Below are 23,749 nucleotides of genomic sequence, written 5' to 3'. Positions count from 1 at the left end.
CAGATGAAAAATGAACCTCTCCCCCACCCTTGCTGCCTCTTTTTGCCTCACACCCCCAGAAAAGAGTTGCTCCGCCAGGCAGAGGGTGAAGGTTTTTTTCCAAGTCACATGATCCAGGATGCAAGGGGAAAATCCTTGGAACTGAGATGGGCCCAGAACCGAATCTGATGAGGAGAGAGATAAGGTGTGATGCGGGGCCGCCTATATAAAGCATGGAGCCAGGGTTGCAGCCAGCACCCAGCCGCAGGACCCCTTCCTCTGAGCCAGCCATGCAGGTGTCACCTGGCTCAGTGGCCGGCCACTGGGGAACTGCGAGCCGCAGCTACTTCTACCTCACCACAGCCGTGCTCGTTCTGTGTCTGGTCGTCACACTGGCAACCATTATGGTCCTGGTTGTGCAGAGGACGGTGAGTGCGTGTCTCTTCTTGGCTTTTCCTCTCTGATTTACCGCAGCTTCAGCTCTGAGGGCAAACAAATACCATAGCTGAGAGCAGAATAAAAAATGAAAATACGCAAGATGATATGTATGGAGATGCTATGTACGAGCGAGAGAGAGAGAGAGAAAGAAAAGAAACAGGAACTAACTTTCTGAAATCATTTGGATTTGAGAGAGGAATATTATTGGACCATCTTCTCAAAACTTTCCAGATCTACAGAAGCCAAAAGAGTAAAGGGGAACTTTCAGCCTTGAGAAATTAAAATTTAAACCCTGCTAAGCCAGATACTCATAGTATCCAGGAGGAAAGCAACAGGGAACCCTGGCAGCTGATCTGCAAGAATTGATATCCTGTCTTGAAGACCTTCAGGCTAGGTCTTTGGGTTTCCCTACTGTTTACCCAGGGTGTGCGGAGGTTTCTGAAGCCTTGTCCGTTGGGAGATCATTTGTGTTGCTGGTGGTTGTGTTTATTTTGTAACTTCAGAAGCCACAGGTCTAGAAGGAAAAGAGACAATGGAGCAGGCCAGGGTTTCTCACAGCTTTGGGCATCTTAGCATTAAAACCAACAAAAAGAAATCGAAAGCTGCTTGCTGCTTTGAAGAGCCAGCGTCACAAGAAACATTGAACAGATAAGCAAGGAGCATAAATGTTTGCTCTCTATGACCTCAGAGACACCTCAGAATACTAAGCAGGTTTTTGGGGGGTAAGCAATATGCTGGGTTAAGCTATCTAAGAGATTTACTTTTTTTTTTTTAAGATAGTCCAGGGTGAGCTTGCTCCTAGCTCAGAAAGTTGCTATGGGAAGGGAATCCACAGTATAGATTATATAGAAAACATTGTACTCATGGCATATGACAAAATTTGTAATGAAGTGTTTAATGATTTGGGTAATGTAAGAATCACCCATCACACAACATCCTGCCAACATGAGGATGTTTTTCTGTTCATTACTTTGTAGCCTGTACCTTCCAAGTACTAGACTCCTGTAGGATTTGTTCTGGTTTTCCTTCTGTTGTCTTCAGGCAAATATTCTGTAATTTATCAATTGCTGAAATGAAGTAGGCTTTTGGAGGCTTTGAGAGCTATTTCTGAAATGTCATCAGGCCCTGAAATTTAAACAGGGCCTTGAAAGTGCATCGCTCCAATAAAGGTTGAAAGAGGGAGCAACTCACAGTTGATTTAGACGGTAGAATTTATACAAGCTATTGTTGTCGAATGGGCTCATGTTCACCTTACTAAAAATAACTCCAGAAATAATTTAGCACTCTTTTTTCTTCGACGTAGACTCTACAATTTCTGTGCTTGTCATTTGCAGTAAGCCAGAAGTGTGTTACTATTATATAGTCATGGACAGAGGGAAAGAAGCTAAAAAGTATCCCTTTGAAGGATGAGATGCTATTAAAGCTGCTGGGTTTGGAAGATAAATCCAGAAGCTTGGAGGAGGGTACTGAAAGTTCTATAGCAAGCTACAGTGGTCCTCATCAGATTCCAACCTGGAATTGAATTGGTACCCTTAATGAAAGGGCTGGAATGGGTCTTTCCATCTCCTTTCTATAAATGAATAAATTTAGAAACAGAGAAAGGAACAGGCTTGAACTAAGCTACTCAGAGCAAGCATTGTGCAGTTGCGTATTGAGAACAGCTTTCTCTCTGCCAGTACAGCTAGTCACAGAAGTACCGAACAACTGGTCCCAAACCTTCCCTAACGAGCTTCATCCACTGGGGAATCCCTTTCCTTCACTTGTTTACCCTTCATCTTGGATATGGGAAGACACTCTTACAACTCGACTCTATACTATGGTTTGCTTAGATTTCTTTAGCCCACAAACTATCAGGCACTTGCTTATAAGCTAAGTCTAGAATATTAATAGTTGCAATATTCAACAGCCAATGTCTAATGCATATCCTTTCAAACGTGGTACTCAGATGTTAAACTGTGGTAAGAGCTAGGGAAGTGCGATTCCCCTGTGCCTGGATTATCAGGGAAACATGCAATAGGAAGGGGGCCTGGGGATCTGTTTGGGAGCAGGTGGGGCTTGGGCAGGGGAAGAGGCTCAGCATGAGGAAGGCTGCAGGAGGAACATACTGTTATTAAAGGGGACTGGGATTAGGTGACACTGACCAAGATGCATTGTACTCATAACTGACAGGCTGAACTGAATCCCTTTTGTACCACTACATAATTTTGTAAACTTAATAAACGTGGAATGAGCAGATGGCCACACAGCATTCTTCATGTGTGACAAGGACAGGGGTAGAGAACCATAAGGGATTTCCTGCCATATACAAGGTCACCATGTGACTACAAATGAAGGAGAGAGTATTTCCCCACAAGGTTTAAGAAAAATCTTCACTGGCTATCGGAGTTTCCAGTCAGCTTGAGAAAGGTGAATGATTTCAAATGAGTAAATAAAGAGGTGGAAGGCAGACGATGTCTCTGCCCAGTGGCACTGTGAGGAAAGAGATGGAGGCAGAAAGTAATGAACACAGTGGGAAAATCAGCCAACATAGTTTCACCTTATTTCATAGTGATTTTACTTGAAGATTAATAAATAAAGTCAAACTCAATGGAAGAGATAAAAAATATTTAGGATTCAAACAATATTTATTGAGAATCTGTTGCATTCGGGGCATCATTTTTAAGCACTGGAGATAGACAGACAGACAGACAGACAGACAGACAGACAGACAGACAGACAGATAGATAGATAGATAGATAGATATGTAATATCATTGAACAAAATCAATAACATCCCTGCTGTGCAGTGCTTGTAGAACTCTCTTGTAGTTTTTAAATATCTCCATGGTTGTTGAATTTTTGTTAAATTTACATGAAAACCAGTTATGATAAAATATTCTAGCCAGATACCAGTGGCTCAGACCTGTAATCCTACCTATTCAGGAGGCTGAGATCTACAGATTGCAGTTTGAAGCTAGACTGGGCATTAATCCCCAATCACCACTAATCCCATTAATCACCAAAAAGCTAGAAATGGAGCTGTGGCTCAAATAAAAGAGTACTAGCTTTGAGCAAAAATAGCTCAGTGACAGTGCCTAGGTCCTGAGTTCAAACCTCAGGATTGGCACTATTTTCTATCTGTCTACACACAGAGATAGAGATATATACATGTATATTATGTTTAGAGAAAGAGCTAACAAAAAATAAGGTAGAAATCCTTCATATAAGTCCAAACAGCAATCATTCTTTGCTGAGATGACCACTAAGAATACACTGTCATATGTCCTTCCATAAATCAAAGCAGTCACAAATTCATAATCCATACATGATATGAAGCCCTTAATTCTTTACCTTGCTTTGTGTACATGATGGTGTATCTTAGAGATCCTTCTGTGTCTACATGTAGAAACAGTTTCATTCTCTTAGAGAGTCACACTGAGTTCCAAGGCTTCACATCTGGTGCTTCAACACTTATTTTGTCTGTGCATAGGGTGAGACACTTATAATTCACTCTAGATTTTTGTCCTCTCTGCATGTATACAAGTAGATGTGTAGAATAAATACCTAGAGGTAGGAATGGAATATGTATTTTCATTTAATAAATGTGTCAGTCTGCTTGCAAACTGATTGAACTCATATGTTCTTGGGGTTTTTTTGTTGTTTTTTGTTTTGTTTGGGGAGTTTTTTGAGATAGTGTCTTTGCAATGTAGGCTGTACTTTATATTGTAACTCTTCTGCCTCTGTCTCCCAAGAGCTGGAGTTAAAAAAATGCACTGCTGCTATACCTATCTAAATCTAAAATTCCTCTCTTTCTTTGGGCTTTGCATTTGCTAGATTAAGTCTGCTACTAATCTAGCCATATCCCTCGCTCTTTTTTACTTTATTTTTCACATAGGGGCTCAAGTTTTTGCCCTGGCTAGCTTCACACAAGGATCCTGCCATCTACATTTCCCAAAGAACATACCACCATTCACAAGTTTTCAGTTGAAATGGGAAATTGATGAGATGGCTGTGATTAAAGGCGTAAAAGCCACCTTTCCCGGGATTCTGTTTGATCAGTTTTGCAGTGGTAAGGATTGAACCCAGGGCTTTGTTTATGCTAGGTGAACATGCTACCATTGAGCTACATGCACAGTCTTTTGTAGCACTATACTCTTTTTTTTTTTTAATTTTTTTTTTTTTGCCAGTCCTGGGCGTGGGCTCAGGGCCTGAGCACTGTCCTTGGACTTTCTCAAGGCTAGAGCTCTACCACTTGAGCCTCAGCACCACTTCCAGCTTTTTTTCTATGTATGTGGTACTGAGGAATCGAACCTGGGTCTTCGTGCATGCACTCTACCACTAGGCCAAACTCCCGGCCCCAGCACTATACTCTTGAGGAAGGAAAAGTCCCATGAACAAAGACATCCTTCTAAATGGGAAGAAAAAAAGTTGGCTTATTGTATAAGCTCTACGCAGCCTGTAAAAACCATAAGGTCAAGATAAACGTCACACAATATACACAAAGCAAAGCAAATGTGAATAAACAATAGAACTCTTCTCTCCTCAGGAAAAAAATGAATTTATATTGAGACAGGCCCATAGGGTTTTCTTGGTTACTTTTCATGGGAACCTTAGATCTCAAACCTTCGAGGCATGGTTCCTGAGCCAGGAGACTAAAGTAACCCAACTCCTGGCAATGATGTAAATAATGACCTTTCAGAAAATCTAGAACAAGGACTGCAGACCATTTCTAGAAAGAAAAGAGGAAGCAGCTGTGCCTCTACTCTATAAGCAAAAATAAATCATAAAAAACACACAAAACTTTATATCCTCCCAGTTCTCTTTCTTCACGTTCACAGTGAAACTGAGCTCCCATCCCCAAGCAGTGATTCTTGGTAGGGATGATAGTATGCTCTTCTAAAGGCTGTTTTTAAGCTCTGATTTAATATAGAAGTGAGTTTGAAATACACCGTGATGCTTTCCTCTTCCCAAGTAACCCATTACATGCAAAATTCACTCCATTTAAGAATAAAACAAACAAAACCTCAGAGTACTATGAGGAGCAAGCCTTTTGCTGTTCAGTCAGAGCAGGACCCACTGGTCACATGAACTATATCTCTCTGCCAAGTTAAGTATATAAAGTCCAAGAGTTTGGGCTCTGGGCAGAACAGTACAGACTACAGGAGGGCGCTGGTTTCTGTTTGGGAACTGGAGGCATTTGTGAAAGAACTAGAACGCAAGCCTCATCTTCTGAAAGTCTTCAAAAAGGAGAATATGTGTATATCCTTTCTCCTTCGTTGTCCGTGTCACTATTTGGCCACATTTGAACCTTCTCATGTGGAAGTCGCAGACAGTGTAACCTTCTACCCACACGTCTCTTAGTATCCATCTCATACTCGATCACAGTGCTAGCACCAGAGACAAGAGGGTTCATGTCCACTCCAGACTGTCATCTTCCCTCGTCACTCAAGGATGTTTTCCACAGTTGTTTGGTTTTACTTTGTTGGGGAACTCAGAATCCAATCAAAAGCCGTACCACATTATATGTGGTGATTACACTTGTTTTCATCTCGAAAGCTGCTATTTAAAGGAGAGTCCTAGGAGCTTGGGAGTGATGGGGGGAGGGTAATGGGGACCAAGACATGTGAAAGGGTATCAATGTATGTAAATTAATGCACCTTCTATCTGGCAAATATCATGTAACCCTTTTATTAAATACAATAAAAAATAAATAAAAATGCAGAGTCTCAGGGCCCATCCCAGAGCAACTCAATTAAGACCAGTATTTTACTAAGCTCCCTAAAGGATTAGAGAAGCCCATTAAAGTCTGAGAAACCTAGATCTACCAATATCTCTGCCCTTCATTATTTACTTTTGAGGACACTAACCTTTTTTAGTGGGTACAGGTAAATACTCTTATAGAATAGTTCATGATCTAGATTTTTCTTAGTATTCATTCATGATTATAAAACTTGGTTTTGGTGAAAATAGCTAGTAGGTGATATAATACACTTATTATAATGTAGCTAGGGGCACAGGTCAGATTGTTCCACTTTTGATGTTGGTATGTTTAACAACTTGATTATGGTGGTAGCCACAAGCTACCTGTTTTGCGAAATATTTTTTCATTTGTATTAATACTTAATAGGTGATCTGGGGGATGATACTTTGAAGATATGAATGCTTCCTTCTACAATTTCATCTTTTCTTGGTGATCCTCATTTTAATAATTAATGCACTGAGGGTTGGAGAAGGATGGACTGCCGACTTCTATCATGCCTTCGACTTTGGGGAGTTGAGTTCTCCATTGTGAGAATGGTGACAAGTAAAGGTGGGGCTGGGTATTCCAGGTAGGACAAAACAGTGAAGAGAGACACAATGAAAGGATGGCAAACTCAGGTGAAGACCGCAGGGATCCTGAACAGAAGTTGCTCCAGTATAGACAGGGAAGCAACAATAAGCAGAGCTAGACAGCAACAAAGAATATTTGATAATGGAGGTGGCAAGGCACCAACTCTATCTCCGACCAGGAAGAGATCCCAAACCAATGTCTCAGTCCACGTCTGCATTCAACTTCGTGGTCACCGCTCAAGATCACAGATGTTCTGGTTTGTCTATTAAGTGATGTCATTAAGCCCTTGGTGTTCAATGCTATCACCTAGAAATTCATCAGAACTGCAAAACTGGAGACCCCATCCCAAACCCCACTAAATACAGCTAGGATGCATACCCCATGAGACACAATCCAGTCTTGGGGGACAGTAAGTCCTTTAAAACTGGAGAAGTATTGCTTTAAGTCAAAGTAGTCATTTTCTGCTATCACAAGTCTACCAATCCTTTCTCTGGGGATTTTCTCTGACCTTCATTCCCTTTCCTATTGAGTGTCAGGATCTGCCCATATTCATTTTGTTTTGCTTTGTTTTTCCTTCTCTCTTCTAGAGAGGCAACAGTAAGGCTTTGAAAAGCATTGACCTGAAGCCTGCATGTCTGAGTTTGAGACTGTCTTCTGTCATTTTCAAATGTGAGACTGCTTGTACTCATTAAGTCAGTTTGCTAAGTCTTAGTTTGTTCCCAATTCCTATGATCTAGCTAAAGACCAAATAAGATTAAAACATGTAAAGATTTAGCCCATCCAATGCATGCTAGCTTGAAAATTTTATAGAGAACTCCATGCACTATGAGTCAGAAAATCAAGGCCAGAAAGGAAGAGGATATGAAATTCCTTGTGGTATATCCCAAACATGGATGGTTATCTTTGATGATTTATTTTCAGTCACAGAGAACATCTCACGTCTAAAACGGAGAGAGAGAACAGGATAGGATAGGATAGGATAGGATAGGATAGGACAGGACTGGACAGGACAGGACAGGACAGGACAGGAGAGGTGAGGAGAGGAGAGGAGAGGAGCTGTTCTATTCTTGGCTTCTGAACACACCATCTCTCCCGAGACTGTAGAAGGAACTCTGGACAATTTCTATCCGGGATCAGCCACTTTCTTACTAGTGCTTTGATTGCCACTCCTGCAGGATTAGTTTGATGAACTGAAAGATGTCATGGTTCCTCTCTGTCTTTGACTAGTGGTGTCTACTATGGATATCCAGGGGAAGTTGTGGATATCTCATGCTCTTCAAAAGTAGAAACCCTTTAGGTCAAGCAGCCTGTTGGTTCATGGCTGCCATCCTAGCTACTCAGGAGGCTGAGATCTGAGGATCACAGTTTGAAACTATCCCAGGCAAGAAAGTCTGTGAGACCATCTCAAACTAACCACCAGAAAACTGAAAGTAGAGCTCTGGCTGAAGGTGAAAGAGTGCTAGCCTTGAGCACAAAAGTTTAGGAATAGTGCCCAGGTCCTGAGTTCAAGTCTCACAACTGACCACCACAACAAAATTGGAAACTGTTTTGTTCTAAATTCCCTGATCCCTGAGTCAAAGATCAGAACAACAGAGTTCTTTGTGTTGCTGAGATACCTTGCTGTGAGCAAAATTAGCAAACCAGGAAAGCACTTAAATGATGGAGAGGCATTTCTTCCTTGATGCTCCTGTACATCATCAAATCTTCCTTCCTGGTATCACCTCTGACCAAAAGTGTTCTGTGGGCCGAGTTTGTCATAAATACAGTACACCAAGCTCTACTCACACCTGCTGAGTCAGAACACACATTCCAACAGGAGCTCCATATGATCTATACAGACATTAAAAGACTAAGAAGCACTATTCTAAAATATCCCAACTGTTTTCTTTCATAACATGTGCCATACCTGCCATTCTAATGATATATTTATGTGTATTTTTAAATGTCTGTCTTCATGACTACCCCCACTGCACAGATTCCAATGGTTATGCAGTATCTACCTGAGGCCAGGTGCTCATGCAACAGGTACTGAATAAATGATTCTCTAGTATCTCTCTGTCTCCATCCCCAACCCCTACTACCTGCTATAAGGATGGCTTTGCTGGTTTTGAAATTCTAGCATCTTCTCATGATCTTAGCACCCCATTTAAGTGTAAGCCTTTTTTGCCAATATTAAATGTCAGTATTTTTCCACATACATTTACATATCGCACTAATCTATAGTAGTGTTCAGTGGCAAATTAAGTGTTTTTTTAAATTTTGAAACACTAATGGTGGCCTCACAAAGGCAACACAAAAGGGAATTTGGGGATGTCTGGTTTTTCCAATAAACTTGTTTGTGTAACTGAGTGACCACAAATGTAAAGTGTTTTTGGTAGGCTAAGAACTTTCTGCTAAGGCAATAAAATCAGAAGATATGGCAGGAGAGGGGAAAGAACCTCCTTTCCCTTGAGAAAGTGTCACTCTAAATGCATTCTCTCCACCCCACCCCCACCCCACCGCCTTCAGATCAGGGCCATGCCTGCCTGCCTGCCTGCCTGCCTGCCTGCCTGCCTGGAGAGTTTCAAAAGCCAATACTACCCATTTGGGCTAGAGGAGAGATCAATTCATCAGATGACAGGATTCCACAGAAGGCAAAGGGCATAGCTTCTGGGATCATCCTAAAATAAACGGGCAACTCCAGATGGTCCTAAGCATTCAGACAGAACTAAGGAAGTCAGATGTGGTCAGCCGCCAAGTTCATGCTTTCTAGAGGCTCAATTTTCCCATGTAAACCCTCACCTCTAAGTCTTTGTTAACACCTCAATTCAGTGTGCTACAGGAGATTGCAACCTGTGCATGTCAAATGGGAAGTAAGATCCTCCGTTCAGGGCAGCACATTTAAGGTGTCTTCATGGCTGACAGGAAGGGAGCTGGAGAAAGTTAGTCTCTGAGGGATTTGTAATGGTAGGAGAATTGTGTTTCCCCACTTCCATGGAATCTATTCAACTCATCTGAACTGAACATCTCTTTACACTCCTTCAACCCTCTCTGAAGCCCAGGGTCCTGCTCCTTCAGCATGTAATCTGTTCATTTAGGTAAAAATTATGTATGTATTTAACACTTACTATGGCAAAAGAACAGTAAAACATCACGTGAATGTACATATATATAATATACACTGTTCATGCTTTATATTTGTAAATATTTGCATAGAGTGTTCAAATATAAGCATGTAATAAATCCATGAGGGCAGGAATCCAGTATATTTATGGCAGCTTCACAATGCATGGCATAGAAATTAATTCAAAATTTCCAACCACAGGAGAGACAGAAATGCACCTTCTTAGTATGTTTACAGCATATTTTCACAGATGAATCAAATGTGGAAAAAGTCTGCACATATTTGTAAACTTCACTTGATCTTATGTTGACTAGAGGGAGAAAAATAACACACATAAAAGAGGGAAACCCTGCAATGAGAGACAAGAGTCCTCGTCGTGCTTCCTAAACAACATGGACTTGCCGGGTGGTCGGGAGAAAGATGTCTTATTTCTCTCAATACCATGTTTCCTGCTTGTAAATTATATAGCAGTCTTCATAGTGTCTTATAGGCATTGTCAATAAAAATGGGCAGAAAACCTATTAGTGAATTAAGTCAATGAATCAGGATGATGCTGATATTATTATTGTCATTGTTATTATTAATATTATGGTCAAGCCCCAGTCTGGGGCTTAAACTCAGGGCCTGGGCTTTCTCAAGGCTAGTGCTCTACCACTTGAGCCATAGAACCACTTCTGGGTTTTTCTGTGTATGTGGTATACTGAAGAATTGAACACAGGGCTTCATGCATGTAGGCAAACACTCTACCACTAGGCCATACTCCCCACCCCCACTTCCTGCTTCTTGGGGGTTAATTGGAGATTAGAGTCTCCCAGACTTTCCATCCTCAAGCTAGCTTCAAACTGGGATCCTCAGCATTTAAACTCCTGAGTAGCTAGGCATGAGCCACTTTGCTTGGCCAGTGAAATTAACTTTTAAGATTTAAATGACAGATGAAGAGTGAATTCTAAATTGCACTTTGCCTGAGGAGAACCAAATGGAAAATAAAAAGCAAGTTGTTTCAACCAACTGACCTCCTCATTATACTTTTTTCTCTCTTTGCTTTTAGGACTCTATACCCAGCCCACCTGATACTGTTCCTCTGAAAGGAGGTAAGGTCTTGGGGCTTAAGAGTAAAGGTGTACTGAACCATTCAGATGATGTGATAAGGTGTGGTTTGACACTACCAGCCAGAAGCACTATGATAGTGTTCAACATGAGAAGAGGGGAGGCGGGAGGTGGTCCCTGCTCGGGCTGCACCTGATTTGTCTGGGTAGCACCCCATCCCCCCACACCAGCCCCCACAAACCCTTGGCACCTCTGCTAAGAATAAAATGCACTCCTGGCAGAGGCATGGTATGGACCCTTACTGAAACATAAAACAACACTGTGGTAAGAGCCGGAAATCCTAAATTGGACAATGATTTTATATGATCATATGTATGAGTTTATACTCCAAACTTCAAAGCATCAGTTCCCCATATCTTAACTGGGAATAACTGTACTCAACTCACTAAGGTACTAGAGGAGCTAATAACAGCTCATCTGGAAATTCATTGACATGGCAGCCAGCACATAGTAACGGTCAAATAAACTGGTAATAGCCAAAATACATAACAAAGTTGAAGTTGGAAGACTTCCTCTTCACTTCCTGCATTACCAGGCACTGACGTTAGTTGTGGATTGTCTCTATTAGCCCAAGAGGAGTGGTTGGCAGAGTTCAGTTAAGGTTGAAAATGAAATACTTGGAGGTCATCTGACTAATATTTTCCTTGCTCAGGGGAGGAACCATCAGATCTACAGAGAGAAAGAGAAGTGTCCTGCCTGTAGTCCTACAGAATTTGGGTCCTCATTTCTAATCCAGTATCTTTTCCATCTAAAAATGGCCACCTCCAGCTGGATAAGCAGACAGCTTGGAGAGAAAAGGATGGCTCATCACAAATACCACAGTAGAGATATCAGAACAGTAAGGACTCTGATACAGCATAATATCTGGCAATATCCTTCAGGATACCCTCAAACTGCTGTCATCAATCAGAGGCTTAGAAAGTCAAGTGAGCCCAACAGGCAAGCATTCTGCATCTTTCAGGACAGATGAACAATCACAGCTTTGTAAACAATATCTCAATCTGGGCTGAAATTGTATAGCACTTGGCATGTGGTCTCAATTCCCATGATGCTGGTGTAGACAATTACATTAGCATAAAAAAAGAACAAGGCAAAATGCAGAAGTAAACAAACTCTTCTGTAAAAGCCCAGACAGTAAATATTTTAAGTTTACATGAGTCTTAATGTGTCCTCAGCTGTGCTGTTACAATAATAGAGTGGCCAGAGGACACACAAATTAGTAGATTTGGCTGTTTCCCCACACACACCTGAAACTTTATTTACAAAATGAAGTGCTAGATTAGATTTGGCTCATAGGCCCAGAATTTGGCAATCTCTGAAGTGGAGACAGAACAGGCTTTGGAGTTACACATCTGAGCTAAATCTTAACACACTGCTGAGTATGAAAGCATAAACTATTGATTCTGTTCCCATCAAATCAGGGTGGAATATGGTGGGGAAGACAAAGTTGTCATTTTTTCCCATGGCCTGTTAGATTAAATATAACTTGGAGAGCATACCATTCCTGTATGACTTGGTATTAAAATGCTCTTTTACAATAAGTTGACATGGGGTGGGAGTTGAACTGGTTTGCTTTTAGGAGTTATACTGTTGAAACAATGGGAAAAATAAGTCCATTCCTAGAGCTTGATCTCAGGGCCTAGGCACTCTCCTGAACTTTTTTGCTCAAGGTGAGCAAGCACTCTGCCACTTGAGCCATACCTCCATTTCCAGCTTTGTTGGTAGCTAATAAGATAGACATCTCATAGAGTTTTTTCCTGCCCAGGCTGGCTTCGATTTGTGGTCCTTAGATCTCAGCCTTTTGAGTAGCAAGGATTATGGGAATGAACCACCAATGCCTGGCTCAGATGATTTTTTTTTATGCCTTTACATAACAAAGCACCCCACCAAACAAATTCCTCTTCTCTGCTGTAGAATTTCTGCAGGTAGTATTTAAGGTAGCTTTCTTGTATTTCCCAAGGCATCTGTATAAGGCACTGGCAGAGTGAAAAACAATGGCATTGATGGGTACCTATGATGAGCTGGGTATTTGGTGCGTTCATCCAGCAACAAGCCCCCAAGGGTAATTATTAGCCTGCTTTGTAAGTAAGGAAATAGGAACCGAGAGATGCTGACAAGACTTACCTAAAATAGCAGAGTTTGTGAGGAATGACCCACCTCAGAGCCCTTATACTTAGCCAGGACTGGGTTGCAGAATGCTTTCTTCCAGATCTCTTACCTGCTACCACATGTTAGGAGCTCTGGGCAAAGAGGGTGGCCACCCATTGGTTGACAGGAGGGCGGGACCAAAGGGTCCAATGATCTGGGTTGCTTCCATCCCCTGGCTATTAGTTGAAGAGTTTTTCTTCTGTGAGTCCTCACAACTCCCTGAGCACATCACTGCCCTTGCCTGAATACTTTCACCAGCTGAAAATGGGCACAGGGCAGAGAATTAAACTGGAAATTGTTATGACATCATTCTAGCCACCCCCCCCACTTGAAAATAACTCACTTTTTCTCTTAGAGATTAAAGTTTCCCATTTCTGAAGGAGTGAGAGGATTTGGCTTTGAGTGTGACCTACCATGAATCAAACATGGTAAGATTCTCTAGCCTATGCTGATATTTATGATTTCTAGGCTCCCCACTCTTCACCTCTCCTACTTAAAAGCAAATGTAGACATTAAAGCTGGACTCTCTGATGATCCACCCCACAGAAATAAGAAAAGCTTCCCACTGAAAGCAAGGAAACTGAATCTCATCATCTTCCCTTCCCATTCCCAGCTGCCACGTATGCTCTCTGGCCATGCTCTAAGTAGCAGGCAGTAGAGCCCACTCAGGGTACCACACTGCCAGGAAACGAGGAGAAGGAGGAGGAACAATGTCCCTCTTCCTCACAGACCCTTCCTCTAGAGAAACTGTGAACTGCCATCGCAGAAAAGGCTTAAGCATCAGTATTTTTCTCTCGATTTTCTTGCTCTTAAAAAAATGTCTTCTTCACAGCCATTGAGGCAGGAGATACATTGCTCTTCTGATAGTCACGGGTCACAAGGAGACAATTTCCTTCTCCATTCATTTTAAACTCGCTAACACCAACTCTTAAACATTCCATCCTTCTCAGAGCAGTGCTAATAGGAATTAGGAATCTCACTGCCAGAAATAACTAGAGAATGAGTCCCTCAGGATTCAATCCTGAGAAGGCCATCTAGCATTCCAAAGTCACCTAACCCTCATCTGCACACCCAAAAAGAGAGAGGAGGGAGAAAAAAAAAGTGATGCAAAAGAAGGGAGTTGAAAAAAAATAATGACCAGATGCTGAGACAAATGTGAAAATTGTACTTGAGTAAAGCCATGCCTTCAGTAACCCTGAATCTGAGTTCTCTACCATTCAGACATTCAATGGTATGGAGGGGAGGAAGGGAGGGCTAGCAGGACTGTTCCTCAAGCTGATTTTTATTATATTTTTTCATTCACACTCTCTGGACACATTATGTGCTGGCTTAAATCTCTATACGTCAGGGAACACAGCACAAAGGATTCAAGCACCATTTTGTATGGTCTCAGTGGTTGGCATACAGCAGGCTCATCATTGCATATTATCTCACCTGATCCTTCTTCCAAAAGGATCACTTGATCCTGAGATAGATATTATATTTATCATTAGTGGTAGTAGTCTCACTTTGGAGAAGAACAGAGGGTTTTTTTAAAAAGGCCAAAAGACTTATGCCACACAACTCATAACTAGCAAAAGTGAGATTTGAATCTGAAAATGTCTGACCTAAACCTAACTTTCTGATACTTCTGTATCACAAATAAGCTTAATGGGAAGGTTCTAAGCATGAAAAATGCTAGAGAATTTCACTGGAGGAGTTCAGATTCGCTTTTCCTTTTAAATTAACGATACAAACCAAGTGGCTTCTTAGATGCCTTTTCTTAGAGGGCAGTTCAACTTAGTATAAACAAATTCCAAAGATATAGCCATAGCGTCGGGTAGGTTCAAATCGAATATTCTAACAGGCCAGAATTGAAAAGACTTCCAGGTGCCCAAAGAGCCTTCAGAGGATTTATGTAAACCCAACTTTACTTCAGTTCCTACTGACTGATTGTTTGCTGTGGGCTCACCACGAAAGCACACTGGATTTGGCATTCCCCAGATGCTGCTGCAAATCCAGGGTCGTCCCATGGTCCTTGTTTAATGGCTTAGCCTGCAATTTATTTTTCCGTCACTAGTTGGCCCAGAGGTATTGAGGAAATGGTCAGATTCCCTATTCACATGGATGCCAATTCCAGTGAACACAGAGACTCCTCTAGGTGTCGCTGTGGGGATTTCCTTGATTATTCTGAGGAGAAAAGAGAACTAAAATGCAGTCATTAGGATAATCCTTTTTCTTTAAAGAATTAAAACATGTTCAACAGATGAAAGGCGGCTTCTGCAGTTTCCTAAAAGCATCCAATGGCCTCAAACACAAGTACATAATCGAGAATCTCCAATCTATCAGATAATGCCACGGGCTCCCTTTTCAGGGAGCATTTCATTAGCCCCTTCATTCCCTCTGCTTCCTGGCACTGCTATGCTGTGATAACAGAGAGGAGGAGAGACAGGAAGGAGAAAGGAGTGACCATTTACAGCATCTCCTGCAGCCTCCAGCCACATTCTCTGCTGGTGAATTCACACCCTTAGTCTTGCTCAATTGTTTGGAGAGGAGGTCACTTCTCTTCACTGGTGAAGCAACTTGGGTTCAGTGGCAGAAAGTGGCAAATCCGAAGCTCACTGCACCAGATGCTGTTTTCTTCAGAGATGTGCTATATCTGCCCACCCCACCCCTTATGCCCTAATAGCATAGGTACCTTAGAGCTGTAAGTCCTCCGGCACTCAGACCACTCCCATCTGGCTGGAGTGGTCTGCCTGGGAGCTTTAGCTGAGGGAGAGCTGCCCTGAGCACTGTTACAGCCTTATAGAAGCCCAGTGGCCCCTGACTGGTGATTTGGCAAGGTTTAGCACATGAGCCTGAATTCATCTGCTGGCATTTTCCACATGAAGACCAGGGAGGCTTACCAGTCCTGTTTAGCCATCACCTCCAGCTGTCTCCACAAGCTTTAGTTGCAGTGTCTGTGATGAATGAAAAACTACTGCTTTCTGGATTTAACCCTACCTGAGCTGTCAGTGAAGTAAGAGCACAGGGGCAGAGGGCCAGACCAGGAGTCAGGAGCCTTGTGATGTGAATGCAGTTCTATTACTTAGCTCTTTGAGGTCTTGAACAAGACCCTGTCTCTCTGGATTCTGTCTCCTGTTGACATAGCCCTTGCAGCTCAACATTACCAAATCTCAAAGTTGGATCTAGTTTAAAAGTTGCCATAAGCCTTCTACAACATGGTCCTTAAAACAACTTTGAACAATCTCTCTGTGTCCCCTGAGCCTGGAGGGTTCAGTTGGCCTACTTTTCTCTCCAGTCTGCCTAACAAGACCAAAGAAAAGTCCAAGATCCTTCTAGATCCTTCTGTGCCAGAGCTTGGAGACAAAGTACAGAATACCACCTTCAAGCATCTGAAAGTTTTGGTCCTCAGAGAAATTTAAAGTCCTTTGATTACTTGAAGATAGAAAGCCCCAGTAAAGGAGGATGGGCTCTGGGCTCTGGCCCTATGTTACTCACTCCCTGGGTAACTTAAGAGCCAGCATGCTATGGGGCAACACTGAGAGCACATCATTGTGTATATACCAAGCTGGACCCCGTGGCCCCCTCAGGAAACATCCAATATTCCCCCAACACTTCAAGGTTCTGTTACTGAAGATCTCTGAAAATCTGAATATCCACAGTCACAGATTCCTATCTGGAGCACAGCAAGATGCCCACAAAGACAAGCAGCCGGGATTGGGGCCAAAACCACAAACTCCTAGTCACTTCTGGCAATAGAGGGCCAAATCTGCATAGCCTGCTTGAGTTCTCTAGGCCACAAGTCCACACTGCCCTCCATCTAAATAGGAACATTAAAACCCAGAATGAAAACTCCAAGACCATCAGTTCTCATTTCCCTCGTGTTCTGATTTTCAAACAAAACCCTGCAAGACATTCAGCTTAGACACAGAGAACGACCCTCAAGGCTCTCAGTCCTAAACTCCAGGAAGATTGCAGGATTCCCACTACACATGGCACACTGTATTCCCAAATCAATCGTTCTTGTCTTTATGCCCCAAAACAGAGTCCTATCATGAACTACAGAGTCAAGGGGAGACTTGAACTGCATGCTGCCTGTTCACACATGCATTTTTAACAAGAGCCTCATGACCCCCAGAGCAGCTCATACCATCCTGGTGCAGCACAGTCTGGTCAAATGTCTGGGGTGTCAGCCCATCACTTGCAGTATGACTTGTGTCATTAGTGGAGGTCTCCCCATTGCAACTCTGAGAAGTGGGGATGTGGGGATGAGAGCTGAGGGCTTTGTCTCTTCAGCCTCTATAAACAGCCTCTTTGTGAGGACCCTCAGATGGGACTTTAGCCTTGTCAAAAGTGAGATTGTATTTTCTTTTGGAGTTTTTCCCAGTCGAACAGCACCCTTCTCTCCATGGCACCTCCAGTGTGCTGCTTCCAGCCCCCTCTCTGAACCACCCCATCCTGATGAGAACCTACCTTTGTTTTTCCTCTAGTTTGAAAATAACCTAATTCTTTAAGAAAAACTCAAATATACCAATGCCATTTGACTTCAGGAAATGCAAATACTTCAATGTAAGAGTTTCTTTTTTCCATCCTTGGGTTTCTCAGAATTACAGCTGAGGTCACCCCACTAAAGCAGTGAAGACCAAAACAGAGCAGGGAGAAACAACAGAAAGAATCTGCATGTGAGAGACAAGCCTGGGCTTGTACTTCTCTCACCCCTATTTGTAAACTGGTACCTGACAGATGAGGCCCTGTGCTGAGTACACAGGCTGTTGTTAATGTGAACTGCAAGCCGCAGCCCAGAACTGACCTGTGGAGCCTGGTATTTTTCCAGCTCTGAGGGGAGCAGGCCAGTCAGAAGCCCTGGTCACCTCATTCATGCTAAGGCATGAGTACTTAGCTGGTCTCTATGGAGGGAAATAGGGAGCTGGGCTAGACGACTTGATTCAATATTTACAGGGCATATTCTGAAATGGGCAGAGGGGAAAGAATAAACACTAGGCCTTTCCTTGAGAGTTCCCAATCTAATGGTAGAGGCAAATAAGCAAAGAGAGGAAAGGTCAGAGAAGGTCCTGGAGATGATTACCAGGCTATGTCATGGCAGCAATGCTGATAGAGGTGGGAGTGCCTTGTAGAGGGAACAGGAGATGCCATATAGAATCACAGACCAACATGGTGTGGCTCACAAGCCACTCGGGTCTGGGAGTCACACAGTTCTAGTTAGAATCTTGACCTTTACTGACAACTAGCAGTGTGAATATCGACAAGTCATTTAACAAGCCCTGATGTATGTGGTAGATATAATTTCAGGTCCTGCCTCATGGTAGAGTTGTGAAGATTAAATGAAGTAATAGCACATGCAGCATGACTTAGAAGAGTACCTAGGAAACTACAACTATCCAATACACGTTAACAATTATTATGCTCCAAAGACTGTGATGATGGTGGTGATTAAAGAGGAGGGAAGGCGGGGAGAAGGGGAGGAGGAGGAATAAGATTGGAGAGCTTGGTAGAGATCAGAACCCAAGGGACTCTGAACACCATTCTAAGCAGCTTCAGCATTATCACATAGGCAAAAATATCAGAAAGTGGTTCTGAGAAAAGAGACTCGGCCAGACCTGCCTCTGCCTCCCCTGTGGCTTCTCTGACTTGATGTAAAATAGCTCCAGAGAGGAGCTTGGGCTCCATTCTTGGGGTATTATAATAGTAGTCTGTAGAAGTATAGCAGTGCTGAGATTCCAATTCTGTATGCCTCAAGAGTGTGGGGCAGGGAGGGAAGAGCATGAGGGAGTGGCTGTTACAGCAAGCAGAACTACAACACAGGTTGGAAGATGAACAAGGGGTTAAATCTAAAGAATCAGCAGCTGGTCCACTAGTCCTCACCACCAAAGAATGCTTTGGGCCCAAAATTATTGGTGGGTTGAGGACAGATAAAGATGAAAAACTTGCCCCCCATTGTCTTATTGGGGTACCTCTGTGAGTTTGTTCAGAAGAGAGAGGAGCCTCTCCAGCTCACCTTGAACCCTCCCAAGGTCCCAGAATGTTTCTCAGGCTGAAGCAGAGAATATCACCAAGAAGTATCTCAGAGGGACACATGGAGCACAGTTCCTTGTCACATGGACTTTGGGCTGTGTCAAGTGGATAGAAAGAGTGGTCGCCTCTACTGACAACACCAAGAAAATGGCCATGTAGGTTAGAGACCTTTCCATTATGCAGATAGGGGACCAAAATCTCAACAAAGAAATCTGCTCTAAATACACTGAACTCCTGAGTCACTGAAGGAAATGTCTAAGTTGGGTCTTTGCACACAGAACAGTTACTATAATACAGAGTTAAGCTATCATCCCTGGCAAAAATATTAAACTATTTTAATTTCTTAAACTCCATAATGACATTGATGCTGTGCTTGCCTCTGCCAAAGAAGCTGCAGATGGTAGGCTTCCTGTAGAGATATCTTTAATCCGTTGTCCTATTAAAATTGAGGGAAAAGCTGTTTTGATCTTTGTTGTCTAGCAAAATAGACTAAAGAAGGAAATCTGGTTTCTAGAATCAGACAGACAGCACAGAGGCCAGCATTTTGATAAGTTTGTTTGACCTAGAGTATGTCACTGGCAACCTTTAGGCATCAGAGTTAACCCTTCAAGGTTACTTGAAGAAGCAAGATGACTGATGCAGGTGAAAGGACCAGAACAGAGTCTGGTATGCATACCATAAGTAAGACAGGAGTAACTCCTATCAGAAGACCAAGCCTGGCTAAGTAACAGGATGTAATGATAGCTACAAAGAAGAGTGGGACCTGGTACATTTGTAGGATCTCAAGGTGGAGAGAATAGAGGAAAAAGGAATAGACCAGACATGATTCTCAACAGACTAACACTGTTGATTGAGGCACAACAGCAAGGGGCAACGACCTTCCCATGGGATCAGAGGTTGTGCAAGGAGGTGGAGTTAAGCTTTTATAGGGTTTTGAGCAAGGAGGCAGAGGTTAACAAAAAAAGCTATTAGGTCTAGGGAGGTGGGGGGGGGGGTTCTGTTGGGCACAGGATGGAATAATTACAGCCAGTTGTAAGTCTGATTGCTCTGCTTGCTCATCAAGCCAATTCAATGTACCTGGGGTTTTGCCTGGCATCTGTATGCACCTGAAATAATAGGGTGGGGTCAATCCATCATATTCCATCTTTGCATACATACAATGATTGGGCCAAGAGGGACACAAGAATATCCTCCACAGGGAATATTTGTTTCCTTCTCCTGACTTCTATGGTCTTCTGTAAAAAAGCCCACTTGGAAAGCAGCCAATGGAAGAGTAAAACAGAACAGTAAAAGTCTGGAGGTAATTTGACAGCAAAGTGAGAACTGAAACAATTTCTCTTTTACCCCCTCAAGTGAATACAGAATGTTGTCAGCCTCAAAGGGTCATAGAAAGGGCCCTGATGGCCACAGATACCAGGGTCAAAGAAGACGATTCATGTTTGATCTCCTTGCTTTTAGGGAATTGCTCAGAGGACCTCCTGTGTATCCTAAAAAAGGCCCCATTCAAGAAGTCATGGGCCTACCTCCAAGGTCAGTAGCCAAATCCAGGAAATCTAACCACATGAAGGCCACTGCCTAGGGTAACTTGTGAGCCAGAAGGCTCAATTAAAAAAAGCCCATGGCTGAGCAGAACCTGCACATGTGTTTACTTTGCACCACATCTTTTTTAAATAATCTGAATTTGCATGCCTTACAAGGCAAGGAGGAGAGAAAGGGGGAGTGAGGTTTTTGCCAAAGCTTCTTGGCCCCATTCACTTCCAGAGTTACCTACCTGGCCTATGAAGGCATTTTTTTTTTTTTACCTCTACTCACATCCCTCTATCCCTACCTCCCCATCACCACACCTGACTATGAGACTTCACCAAGTACCTAGTCCTTTTCCTAACCCAAGGAAAGCAGGCTCTTAATCTCTGCCTCTAAGAAGTTATTCACAAAATTGCCTTGTCCCTTAACTGATAGTTTAATGACCATGTTGGCTCAGGTCTATTTGCGTAGTGCAGTGTGCTTCAGGTAAATGGAAAAATAAAGCCATTTACTGAACAAAACAGTGAGATATGAAGGAGATGGCCAAGAGTCTCTGAATAGCCATTTTGCTCATTTTAAGAATTCAGTTCTGCGGTTAGACTAGTTCTTACCTTTCCACTGAATTACAATAAGGATTAAAGGAAAAACACAGAATTGATTAAAATCAGCAAGCCAACTTCCTGGTTCCACAGGCACCCTTACCCACGAGTGCTAATTTTCATTTGTTAGGACTCAGAGACTTGGCTTTGACATAAATGTGTCAGCTCAGAGATTCTGCTAATTTCCTGTTTGTCTCTAAATCCCAGGTGAGAAATCTATTCAATGTGTACAAGAGGAAGCTGTGCAATGGTATTTGGCTACGGTAGAAAAGATACATTCAAAAATTCAGATTACATTCAAGGATACAGCTTCTAATAAATGTCAGTGTATATCCATTCTAGAAAACAAGGTCTTTCATGCTGATATTTTCATCCATGTATGTAATACAAGGTAATACCTTAGTATGAAAGCTAGTCAAGATTCTCCTGAACAATTTGATACCTTGATTCTGAAACTTGGCAATACCTGTGCATATTACAGTTGAGAGCTTATAGTCTAAGATATGAAATGGCCAAAATAATAATATGGTAAAAATTGAGAGAAAAACCATTCTCAGGAAAGTAGAACTCCACTACCAGGTATTTTCTGGCTTTGAATGTCTGGATTATGAAGTAGACTCTAGCAGTATCATGAAAAACAAGGTGATTCTGTACAGTATGAAACACTACAGAAAATGTAGACCCTGTGTGGGAGCCTTGAATGTAAAGACAAAGTTTCTCCATGGGTACTTACAATTTGATGAACAATTAATTCTCTATCTGCTTTTTCCAGTGTCAAAGTACCTCAACAATTCCAAGCTCTCTTGGAACCCTGATGGTATCATCCACGAAGTTAGATACCAAGATGGGGATCTGATTATTCAGTTCCCAGGCTGGTACTTCATCATGTGCCAAGTACAGTTTCTCATGCAATGCTCAAATCAATCAGTGGACCTGAAGTTAGAGCTCCGTGTCAACACAACAGTCAAGAAACAGGCCCTGGTGACAGTATGTGAGGGCGAAGCCCACACTAAAAGCATCTACCAGAATCTCTCTCAGTTCTTGCTCGATTACTTGCAAGTCAACAGCACCATATCAGTCACAGTGGATAATTTCCAATATGTGGATACAAACACCTTTCCCCTTGAGAATGTGTTGTCCATCTTCCTGTACAGCAGTTCAGACTGACTCATTTCTCTTGGCCTTCAAGAAGAAAACAACTCTCAACCATACCATACTGTATCCAAACACTTGGGCAAAAACAAAAAAGCAAAAAAGACTGAAATAACAAAAGTGAATCAGATAGTGTAGTCTTTTCCTTGTGTTTCTTGGAAAGATACAACACCAAGGTTTAAAAAAAAAAGTGATGTTGTGTGATTAACAGAGAGGCACTAAGGAATCAGAAGGTGCTGGGTTGTTCTAATCCAATCACTAATTCACTATTTGATGCTGACCTATTATTTCCCTTCCTTGGAGCTCAGGATTCAGGTCTGAAAAACTAAGAGGACTGGGTCTGAATTTTGTTCCAAAAAAATCTCTTCACCTCTGAAGATCAGATTTGTAACCTGAGATTCTGGATAGAGTTCTAGAAGTTCACAACCAAAGGAAAGTCCCATATGCAGGTAGAAAATCTATGGTACCCATATTATCTGGCTACACTTTCTCTTAGCCAGTCATGGGACAAGGTTCAAGGCACCTTGCAGAATGTTCCCATGTTCAGCTGACCCTCCACCAGCTTGTAATGGCCAAATTGATGGTGTCATTTAGCAGGGCAAGGCTGCTTCCACACCCTCCCCCCCCCCCAGTGATTGATGTATGTCTGTTTCCTACTTCCAACTTGCAGAGAGACAGTTCTGTGAAGGGTCCCTACAAAGTTGTTGACAGGCAATGGAGACCCTGAAACTAGTGAAAACTTCAAACAACAGCTATTTCCTCTTTTGACTCAGATGGCCATGAGATTTCTCTTAACTGCAATGAGTAAGTCCTTCCTCCATCATCCTTGGAATTATTCCTTATTTGTTTGAAGGTCTTTGACAAACCATTACAGTTGTAAGCCCTTGGGCTGTGCTTGAGCAAGAAAAGAGATATCCTGGGTGTTACAAAAAAAAAAAAAAGAGAGAGAGAAAATTTTGCATTTTTCTCAAGAAGGGAAAAAGACTGCCAAAGAAAAGTTTGAAAACACATGAAAGAAAGAATAACTGTTGTGATACAGATGAGAGGGATATAGGAAACGAAAAATTATCAAGGAAAAACACTGGGTCATTTCCTGGCAGTGACCCATACCAACTCCTTCCTAGGTCTCCCTTATGAAATATTCAGTAAAGCCTACATTTGTCTTCACCTCTTTTTTTTTTCTAAGTAGATTCTTCAGGTGGAGCAGGTATTGGGAGAGGCCTTGAATTTCCTAAGCCAAATGGTATATGTATAAATAGTTCTCAAAAGCTTTTAAGAACAGAGTTGAAAAGCAAGACACATCTCCATTTGAGTTCTATTCAAATGTAGGACAAATCAATCTTCATAAAAACCAATTCATGCCCTGTGCAGTGGC

At 42.3% G+C, this 23,749-nt stretch overlaps 1 protein-coding gene across 1 annotated transcript; it reads left to right on the top strand.

The window, feature by feature from the left end:
- Positions 1 to 212: 212 nt before the first annotated feature.
- Tnfsf8 (TNF superfamily member 8) lies at positions 213 to 22,561 on the top strand. Its single transcript, XM_090330503.1, has 4 exons — positions 213 to 407; positions 10,878 to 10,920; positions 20,558 to 20,629; positions 21,995 to 22,561. Exons 1-4 carry the CDS (start codon positions 213 to 215, stop codon positions 22,387 to 22,389), a joined length of 705 nt encoding a protein of 234 aa, XP_090186629.1. The 3' UTR covers positions 22,390 to 22,561.
- The last annotated feature ends 1,188 nt before the right edge of the window (positions 22,562 to 23,749 follow it).

Source organism: Megascapheus bottae, chromosome 3, assembly GCF_031878675.1.
Source record: "Megascapheus bottae isolate mThoBot1 chromosome 3, mThoBot2.hap1, whole genome shotgun sequence".
Classification (NCBI taxonomy): domain Eukaryota; kingdom Metazoa; phylum Chordata; class Mammalia; order Rodentia; family Geomyidae; genus Megascapheus; species Megascapheus bottae.
The sequence above is the reverse complement of the archived record's forward strand: the minus strand, read 5'-3'. Positions and strand labels throughout refer to the sequence as shown.